The 9,331-nt window shown below is 63.6% G+C and overlaps 1 protein-coding gene across 2 annotated transcripts; it reads left to right on the top strand.

The window, feature by feature from the left end:
* Window positions 1–792: 792 nt before the first annotated feature.
* ECEL1 (endothelin converting enzyme like 1) lies at window positions 793–8,293 on the top strand. 2 transcript variants are annotated; one of them, XM_006906631.2, is made up of 17 exons: window positions 793–1,682; window positions 2,268–2,336; window positions 2,436–2,546; window positions 2,622–2,714; window positions 2,873–2,997; window positions 3,675–3,897; window positions 4,401–4,499; window positions 4,719–4,793; window positions 5,010–5,113; window positions 5,414–5,472; window positions 5,545–5,596; window positions 6,234–6,301; window positions 6,495–6,619; window positions 6,958–7,023; window positions 7,381–7,476; window positions 7,678–7,754; window positions 7,864–8,293. In XM_006906631.2, exons 1-17 carry the CDS (start codon window positions 897–899, stop codon window positions 7,961–7,963), a joined length of 2,328 nt encoding a protein of 775 aa, XP_006906693.1. In that variant the 5' UTR covers window positions 793–896; the 3' UTR covers window positions 7,964–8,293. The 2 variants fall into 2 exon arrangements, with proteins under 2 accessions (XP_006906693.1, XP_006906694.1); XM_006906632.2 differs by having other exon boundaries at window positions 5,010–5,107.
* The last annotated feature ends 1,038 nt before the right edge of the window (window positions 8,294–9,331 follow it).

A 9,331-nucleotide genomic window follows, 5' to 3' on the forward strand; every position in this document is an offset into this window, starting at 1 on the left:
GGCGCGCGGGGCTGGCTCCCTATGCGCCAGGGGTGAAACTTCGCCCAAGTTTGGGTTCCAGGGAGAACCTGTTGAAGCCAAGAGAAGCCCAGGGTGGAGACAGGGAGGAGGGGGACGGTACCGGCCCGGTTCTTAAGGCCATCGGGGGTTTCCCCACCCCCACCCCCGATCCTGGGCTGGACGGCGCGCGTTGCTTAAAAAAGGGATTTGTGGTCGTTCTACCTATTGAACAGAAGGAGACAGGGCTGGAGGTGGCCCTGCTGACATCCGCGAGGACAAAGTTTGGTTCTTTAGCTGCTTTCTTGAGCGTCTAGTTCCAGTGCAGGGAGCTGAAGGCGGCTTCAGGGTCCGCATAGACGCGCCCCTGACCGCACCTCCTTCCTCCAGCCTCCGCTTTTCCCCTCCCCCACCTGGCCTTGGCTGTAGCAGGTCGTGGACAAGAAAGGCAAAGGGAAAAGAAACAGCCTTTCATTGAAGGCCCACTACGTGCCAGGCTCCGTGCCCGGTGCTCGGTGCCCTCCATCAGGGGCCTCCCGAATCTGCGGAGGGCGTAGGAGTGCGGGAAGAGAGCAGACAGGTTAAAGGGTGCTTGCGGGAGGTGGCGGCCACTCTGGGCCTTCCCCTTCCCTCATTCTCCCAGTGGCGCAGGGAGGCCAGGACCCAGGCCTGCTCGCTACTGGGGACTCAGGGTGACCTCCAGCCTCTGGACCTAGGCCTGCACCCCTCCTCGTCGTGCTAGTGGGCCCCGTTGGTCCCCAGCGCCTCTCTGAGCCTACGTGTACCCTTCCTGCAGCTGCGGCCGGGGGTGGACATGCGGAGTCCCGCCAGTAGGCCGGGGGCCCCGTGCATCCTGTAGCTGACATCGCCAAGGACTGCGCGGCGGTGCCAGCCGCACCATGGAGGCCCCATATTCGATGACTGCGCACTACGACGAGTTCCAGGAGGTCAAGTACGTGAGCCGGTGCGGCACTGGGGGCGCGCGCGGGTCCTCGCTGCCCCCTGGCTTCCCGCTGGGCGCTGGGCGCAGCGCCTCTGGGGCCCGGGCCGGGCTCCCGCGCTGGAACCGGCGCGAGGTGTGCCTGCTGTCGGGGCTGGTGTTCGCCGCCGGCCTCTGCGCCATCCTGGCCGCCATGCTGGCGCTCAAGTACCTGGGCCCGGGCGCGGCGGGCGGCGGCACCTGCTCCGAGGGCTGCCCAGAGCGCAAGGCCTTCGCGCGCGCCGCCCGCTTCCTGGCGGCCAACCTGGATGCCAGCATAGACCCGTGCCAGGACTTCTATTCCTTCGCGTGCGGCGGCTGGCTGCGGCGCCATGCCATCCCCGACGACAAGCTCACCTACGGCACCATCGCGGCCATCGGCGAGCAGAACGAGGAGCGCCTGCGGCGCTTACTGGCGCGGCCCGGGGGCGGGCCGGGCGGCGCTGCCCAGCGCAAGGTGCGCGCCTTCTTCCGCTCGTGCCTGGATATGCGCGAGATCGAGAGGCTCGGCCCCAGGGCCATGCTCGAGGTCATCGAGGACTGCGGGGGCTGGGACCTGGGCGGCGGCACGGATCGCCCGGGGACGGCGGCGCGCTGGGACCTCAACCGGCTGCTGTACAAGGCGCAGGGCGTGTACAGCGCCGCTGCGCTCTTCTCGCTCACGGTCAGCCTGGACGACAGGAACTCTTCGCGCTACGTCATCCGCGTGAGTGTGTGTCCCCCAGCCCCACCCGCCTCCCCTCCGGAGGCCAGAGACCTGGGGCGATGGGCCCCGGCATCACGGCGCGGGGCGCAGAAGGGGAGGGGAGAGGAGAGGAGGGTAGCCCGCGCGAGCAGAGCGCGGGAGGAGGGCGCAAGTAATTCCCCTCGAGTAATTGCGGTGTTTAGCGGAGCCACGGGAGCTGCAATTTCCCAGGCCTCTGGCAGGCGGTGAGAGCACAGAGGGAGGTGTGTGCCCTTGAGCCAGGAGGGGCGGGGGCAGGCCTGGCGCCCCAGCTCCCAGTGCGGCCCCGCGATTGCCCCTCACAGCTGGGGAAAGTGCAGGCTTGCAGGAGGAAGGAATGCGGGGCGGGGAGCCCGCCTGTCACTCCAGGCTAGGCCAGTAGGGGTGAGACTTCAACCTCCCCCTTCTCTGGATAGCGGGAGGGGCTCGTATCTTTGTGCTCCTGGGGCTGTGACAGTGAATGTCTTGCGGGTCTTTTGGGCATTTGAATGGGAATTCAGTCGGTTTGCCTGAACCTGGTGGGTTGACCGCTGACATCTGACCCCCAACCCCTGTCTCTCTCCCCAGATTGATCAGGATGGGCTCACCCTGCCAGAGAAGACCCTGTACTTAGCTCAGGATGAGGAGAGCGAGAAGGTGTGGGTGGGGGCGTGCGGTGGGGGTGCAGGGAAGGCTCGGGGAAGGATGGACCAGGGCCGATCACCAACCCCCACCCTTGTGCCCGTCCTGGTGCAGATCCTGGCGGCATACAGGGTGTTCATGGAGCGCCTGCTCAGCCTCCTGGGTGCCGATGCTGTGGAGCAGAAGGCCCGGGAGATCCTGCAGCTAGAGCAGCGCCTGGCAAACGTGAGCAGGGAGCCTGCCGTGGGCTGGGAGGAGGGGCCCATTGGGCAGAGCTGGGTCAACTCCCATCCACCCTAGATCACAGTGTCAGAGTATGATGATCTCCGGCGAGACGTCAGCTCCATGTACAACAAGGTGACACTTGGACAGCTACAGAAGATCACCCCTCATGTGAGTGCGGCCTGGCCCTGGTGGGGAAGGTGCTGAGCTTTTGGGTTGTCCCCTCCCCAGGACTCCCGTGTCCTCTCGTTGCCTCTCCCTGACTCCTTCCCTGGCTTCTGTGGTCCCTGCCACACGTAGCCTCGCTGTCCCCACCCATGGCCCCACAGCTTCGGTGGAAGTGGCTGCTGGACCAGATCTTCCAGGAGAACTTCTCGGAGGACGAGGAAGTGGTGCTGCTCGCCACGGACTACATGCAGCAGGTGTCCCAGCTCATCCGCTCCACACCCCGCAGGTACAGCTGCCCATCACTCACCTCCAGGCCCCCGGCCTGCACCCCAGACCTTGGTGAGCTTTGAATTCCCACCTTCACCTCCATCCAGGAGCCACACTGGGGAGGCAGGTGAGGAGCACCGGAGTCGGAGTCCTGATCCCTAGGTTCCGACGTGGCTCTCCCAGCTACTCTGTGCGACCCTGAGCAGGGCCGTGAGCTTCCTGAGCTACAGTTTCCTCATTTGGGAATAGTGAGGCTCAAGTGGGTCTAGACGTCAGAAAGAGCTGTGGCCACAGCTCTCCCCAGGGGGACCTTGGGAAAAGCCTCCCCGGTCTCTGCCCATCTTGGGGAGGAGCAGAGGCCTCTCAAGGCCATCTCTGAGGCAGACAGTCACCAGAAGTGCCCACTTCCTCACCCCATAGCAAATCAGAAAACAATGCCGTCTCGTGACCCATTGGCATCAGGTGCTCTGCTCAGTGGCCAGGTGCATTTGGCTGTGTGTGGACTCAGCCCTGTTCCCTGGCTAGGGCTCAGGACACTGCAGGTTCTGCCTCCGTGTGCCTGGAATGACCCTCACTCCTGTAGGGCGCTGGGGCCAACCCCAGGCTTGGGGGCATGGGGCGGAGCAGGGTGGTACCCTCAGGTGGCCCACCCACGTGAGTTCGTCTGGACACCCGGCTGCTTCACCTGGTCCTCAGGATCCTGCACAACTACCTGGTGTGGCGCGTGGTGGTGGTCCTGAGCGAGCACCTGTCACCACCTTTTCGAGAGGCGCTGCATGAGCTGGCACGCGAGATGGAGGGCAGCGACAAGCCACAGGAGCTGGCCCGCGTTTGCCTGGGCCAAGCCAACCGCCACTTTGGCATGGCGCTCGGCGCCCTCTTTGTACACGAGCACTTCTCGGCTACCAGCAAGGCCAAGGTCAGGCTTCCCTGGGCTTGGGGGTGGGGGTGCGGGTGCTGAGCTAGGCACGGAGTCCTTGCATGGCCTCGTTCTGAGTATGAGGAGCCCCACACATCCCCCTGCAGCCAGGGGCAGTAGGCTCAGCTTAGGGCGCCACCCTCTCTGAGGCTCCAGGCTGCTTTCACTAGGCCACCTTCCCCAGGAAGCCCACCGGTCTGTCACCCCAGGAGTCCTCCCCACCAAGCTCCTGCACATCCTCTCTGCCATGCTCGGTAGGCATGGCCTTAGGAATGTCTGTGACCAGTGCTGGGGCAGTTTGCTCCCTTCTAGACTGTGAGCTTTTTGTCAGAGGTGCAGGGCCTGCATCCCCACTTCCAAAGTCTCCCCTTGGTGCTCAGCACTAAGCCCTGCGCTTAAGAAGTGGCGCTGAATGATTAGGGGGCCCCCTCATGCCAGGCGCTGGGAGCCCAGAGTTAAGGCCTCCCAGATCGGTCCTCGAGCCCAGACCCTCTGCCCCATAGGTGCAGCAGCTGGTGGGAGACATCAAGTATATCTTGGGCCAGCGCCTGGAGGAGCTGGACTGGATGGATGCTGAGACCAAGGCGGCCGCTCGGGCCAAGGTGAAGTAGGACCCTCTGCCCATTCGTCGAACGCTTATTGTGTGCCAGGTGCTGGGACAACAAAAGAGACAAAGATGCCTCTTGTAGAATTGTCATCACCTGGCCTGCTCTCCCTGATCCTTGAACCCTGCCCTAGGCTGGAGCTAGAACTTCCTGCCTTGGTAGGTGGGGGCTGCCTCCCGAGGCCCTGGCCCACTCTTTCTGCCCTCCCAACCACAGCTCCAGTACATGATGGTGATGGTGGGCTACCCAGACTTCCTGCTCAAACCCGAGGCCGTGGACAAGGAGTATGAGGTGGGCCTGCCCCCTGGCCTGTTCCTGCCCGGCCTGACCAGCTGGGCTTCTCCTGGCCTCTGGCCGAGGCCCTGAGGGAACCCGCCACAACCACGGAGAGGAAGCCACAGCCCTCGGCTGATGGACCTCGGGAGGGTGGGTGACCTGCATGACGCTGGTCTGGCCCCGCCCCTGGCCTGCACTGAGTCCTGCCCCCCACCCCCATCCCCCGCACAGTTTGAGGTCCACGAGAAGACCTACTTCAAGAATATCCTAAACAGCATCCGTTTCAGCATCCAGCTGTCTGTCAAGAAGATCCGGCAGGAGGTGGACAAGTCCACGTGGGTGCCAGGCCTGGAGCTGGGGGGCGGGGTGGAGCAGGGGAGGATCATGGGGAGAGGGCACCTTACCAGAGCCGGGAGGCTGGTGGGATGGACTGCCTCATGCCATACTGGTGCAGGGGGTACAGGGCCTATTCAGGTTGCGGGTGGGGGCCGTCAGGACTGGGGCTCAGCCTGGGGGAGGCACAGGACATGGCTGTAGGGTGGGCCACCAGAGCAGCCTTTGAGAAGAAGGCTAGGAGGTAGGGGTTTGGGGAGGGAGTGTGGGTTTCCCCAGCTGACCCCAGCCTCTCTCCACAGGTGGCTGCTCCCCCCACAGGCGCTTAATGCCTACTATCTACCCAACAAGAACCAGATGGGTAAGGGGCCGGTCCTGGCAGGGGCTGGGTCAGAGGTGGGCCAGTCTCCTGCTAACCAAACCCTCCCTGTAGTGTTTCCTGCTGGTATCCTGCAGCCCACGCTATATGACCCTGACTTTCCGCAGTGAGTACATAACCTGGCTTCGTCTGCAGGGTGGGCGGCGGCTGCTCAGAGTGCCCCTAATTCAGGCTGGGCCCAGGAGCTGTGCCATCTGCAGGCCCTGGGTCCCGATAGACTCATTTCATCCTTGGTTATTTAGGGTAACGTGTGGGATTTATTTTATTTTATTTTTATTTATTATTTTATTTTATTTTATATTTTATTTTATTTTATATTTTATTTATTTATTTATTTATTTTATTATTTTATTTTATTTATTTTTTTATTTTATTTTATTTTTTAAATGTCTCGTGTCCCCCCTGCCTGGTTCGAGGTTTCATTAGGTGTTTCAGAAGTGCAGCGACCCTAGTGATGAGGGAAAAGGCCAAACCCCGTGTAGGGTGCCTCAGTTTCCCTCCTGTCTCCTCCGACCCTGTTTCCGGCCCCCACTCCAGCTCCGTTAGATTTTATTTCCTAAAGAGCAGTTGCACAGGTATCATGGGCCCACGAGGAAGCTGAGGCAGGAGCCCCGGGAACGTGGAGACGCCGCCGTGGCCTCCCTGGGTCCCCTCCTAGCCTGGCAGGGGCCTCCTGGGGCCGAGGGAGCAGCAAAAAAGGGGCCCGCGGCTCGTGGCGCCGGACGCCGCTGCTGTGGGCCCAGGTCTCTGAACTACGGGGGCATTGGCACCATCATCGGGCACGAACTGACCCATGGCTACGACGACTGGGGTGAGGCCTGGGGGCAGGCGGCTTGGGGTGGTGGGGGCGGGGGGCGCGGTGTGAAGAGCAGGCAGTGGGGGCAGGGCGGTGACTGAGGCCACACAGGGCCCCTCTGTCCCCATCGTCTAGTCAGGGAGTGGAGGGACCCGGTGCCCAGCCCAGGCTCTGGGGATGAGGGTCAGTCACAGCCCACTGTCCCCAGGGGGCCAATACGACCGCTCGGGGAACGTGCTGCACTGGTGGACAGAGGCCTCCTACAGCCGCTTCCTGCGCAAGGCGGAGTGCATCGTCCACCTGTACGACAACTTCACTGTCTACAACCAGCGGGTGAGACGCCCTGCCCTGGCCCCTCAGTCCTGAGGGGCACAGACCAAGAGCATGCTTACCCGCACGCACACGCACATGCGTGCGCCCGAACAAATCCCCCGCCAGGTCCCTGCCACACGCCCAGGGTGTGCGTACACTCACACAGGCCCACGGACGAGTTCGCACAGACTCACGAGGGCCACAGGGCACAAAGGGACTGGAGTCCCGCCCAAGCCCTTTGGGAAGGGGCCGGGGAGGGCAGGGGTAGGGGGCAGGGGCCCAGAGTGGCAAGGCCTGAGGGAGGTCCGTGGCCCCATACAGACCCCCCTCCCCGCCCCCAACCTCTTCCCTCTCGGCAGGTGAACGGGAAGCACACGCTTGGTGAGAACATCGCGGACATGGGCGGCCTCAAGCTGGCCTACTATGTGAGCTGCCCCTGCTTGGCTTCCGTTCCCTGCCAGGCGAAGGGTGGGGGCTGATGGGAAGGCGACTAGAGATGGAGGCACCCCTCACCCACAGCCTGGTCTAGGGGAAGCGGTCTGTGAACTGGAACAGGGGGCCGCTCCCAGGCCCTGCGTTTAGGAGAGGGCGTAGGGCTGCCTGGAGGGGGCGGCACCCGCCTGGGCTTCGCCTTCCCAGGAGGGAGCATAGTTTGGAGAGGTGGGAAGCTGGGGGCTCAGTGTGGTGGGCGCGGTCAGAGCCAGGCCGCGGAGGGGCTGCCCAGGTAGAGGGTGTCAGGCTGCCCCGCCGCAGGCACTGCAGCTGTCCCCTCTGCACCCCAGGCCTATCAGAAGTGGGTGCGGGAACATGGCCCGGAGCACCCGCTGCACCGGCTCAAGTACACGCACAACCAGCTCTTCTTCATCGCCTTTGCCCAGGTGGGCCGGCGAGGGCCGGCGGGGTCGGGCGAGGGCCAGTGGGGGACCAGGTGGGGGCAGCGGCCCTGTGGGCTCTGAAGGGGGGCGTTAAGACCTCGTGTGCTGGGGGTTGTGTGTGTGGGGGGGTCTTTCAGGGCTTGGGTAGTAGACCCCTAGCCTCATCTTCCACTCTCTTCCCCTGCACCCCAACCCCGGGCCCAGAACTGGTGCATCAAGCGGCGGTCACAGTCCATCTACCTGCAGGTGCTGACTGACAAGCATGCACCTGAGCACTACAGGTATGCCCACCTGCCTGCGCTGGCCTCACTCTCTCCTTGTGTCTGGGTGGGAAGGGACAGCTGGGTGGTGGTGGGACCCACACTTTGTGGGTCTCTGCTCTCACTCCAGGGTACTGGGCAGCGTGTCCCAGTTCGAGGAGTTTGGCCGGGCTTTCCATTGCCCCAAAGACTCACCCATGAACCCTGCCCACAAGTGCTCTGTGTGGTGAGCCTGGCCACTAGCCCACCTGCCTGAACGCCCCCACCACCCTGCACGAATCACTGCCCGCCAGCCGCCGGGGCAGGCATGGACCGGCTCTGGCCTTCTGCGGGCACCACCCACCTTCCAAGCCTCTCCAGACCCGGCCCCCATGCTGTCCCTCATTTTAGGGAGGGCCAGAGCAGGGATGAGGTTGGTCTCCAGGAGGGCATGGGAGAGAGATGCCGGGCCCCCAGACTTGGCTCTAGGGAGCCAGACCCTCTGGCCGGGCTGGACTGTCCAGGCCCCACCTTCGCCGTGTTCTTGCTGCTATGTCTGATCAATAAAGCTGCTGTACTGTCATGTTGGTAGGCTGGAGGGACCTCTCTGGGAGGAGGGACAGGTGGGCTGGAGGGACCCCTCTGGGGAGAAGCTCAGGCCCTTAGCACCACTGGGACCCTGGAGACTTCCTTGCCCCCTCCTGGTGGCCTTGGCCTTGGCTCACACTCACGGAGGGGTGGGGGCTGCCTCTGCCTTGTCTCCCCAGGCTCCTCTGTCTTTTCCACCATCCTCCCATTTTTCCCTTCCCCCAAGTCCTAATGAGGCTCCTGCCCAGTTCTGGGGATGCCCCAGACGAGCCTCGTGAGTGCCAGAATGCCCGGCCCCATGACCTGCACTCGCGTGATTCTGGGTGCACTGCCCATGAGAGTCCGGAGCGGCGCCTCACCGTCACCCCCAGGATGAGTTCTGCAGGGTTTCTCAGCCAGCCAGGGATCCCAGGTCTTAGGGAGCCCTGACTCACACTTACAGAGGGGTGGGGTCCGGCCCTGGCCTGTGACATGGAGGTGACCCCTCCAACCTGGAGCGGGAGGAGTGGAGAAAGCACAGCCTGTCATGTCTGGGAGCAGGGGGCTGGAGGACGGTCCGAGGGGGTGGTCCCACTGGGGCGTCCCAGGCATCTGCCACGATGGGGCCAGCGGGCTGCCTGAGGGGTCAGCCTCTCCCTGCACACTTCCCAGTGTGCCCCTCCCCATCTCCCACTGAAGTGAGGATTCCCTTGGCAGCCCACTTCCTGGCATTCTGCGGAGAATGTTTGTCCCCTCCCAGCCTGGAGTGAGGTTTAAAGAGTCCCTGGTGTGTGAGCTGCGGGCAACTCGGGGAGTGAGCGGTAGAAAGTGCACCTGCCATGGCTGATTGGGCAGAGCAGAGCGGAGCGGAGTTGGGAGGGCTCCCCAAGAACAGGCAGCACCCCACGGGAGGGGCCAAGTTCCCCAAGGGGCAAGGCCTCTTCCTTGGGAAAGACTGCGGAGGCCACAGTCAGGGGTCCGGGACACAGAGCGCTGCTCAGAGCCGCCTTTCCAGGGTGAAGGTGGGGCTTGCAGGGGTCGGGGCCACGTGG

The sequence above is a fragment of the Pteropus alecto genome, unplaced genomic scaffold (genome assembly GCF_000325575.1).
Source record: "Pteropus alecto unplaced genomic scaffold, ASM32557v1 scaffold110, whole genome shotgun sequence".
NCBI lineage: Eukaryota > Metazoa > Chordata > Mammalia > Chiroptera > Pteropodidae > Pteropus > Pteropus alecto.

Coding starts and splice junctions, on each gene's coding strand:
- ECEL1 (XM_006906631.2), top strand. CDS start 897: ATGGAGGCCCCATATTCGATGACTGCGCACTACGACGAGTTCCAGGAG. Junction 1,683..2,267: donor CTTCGCGCTACGTCATCCGC/GTGAGTGTGTGT, acceptor CTCTCTCCCCAG/ATTGATCAGGATGGGCTCAC. Junction 4,794..5,009: donor CCGTGGACAAGGAGTATGAG/GTGGGCCTGCCC, acceptor TCCCCCGCACAG/TTTGAGGTCCACGAGAAGAC.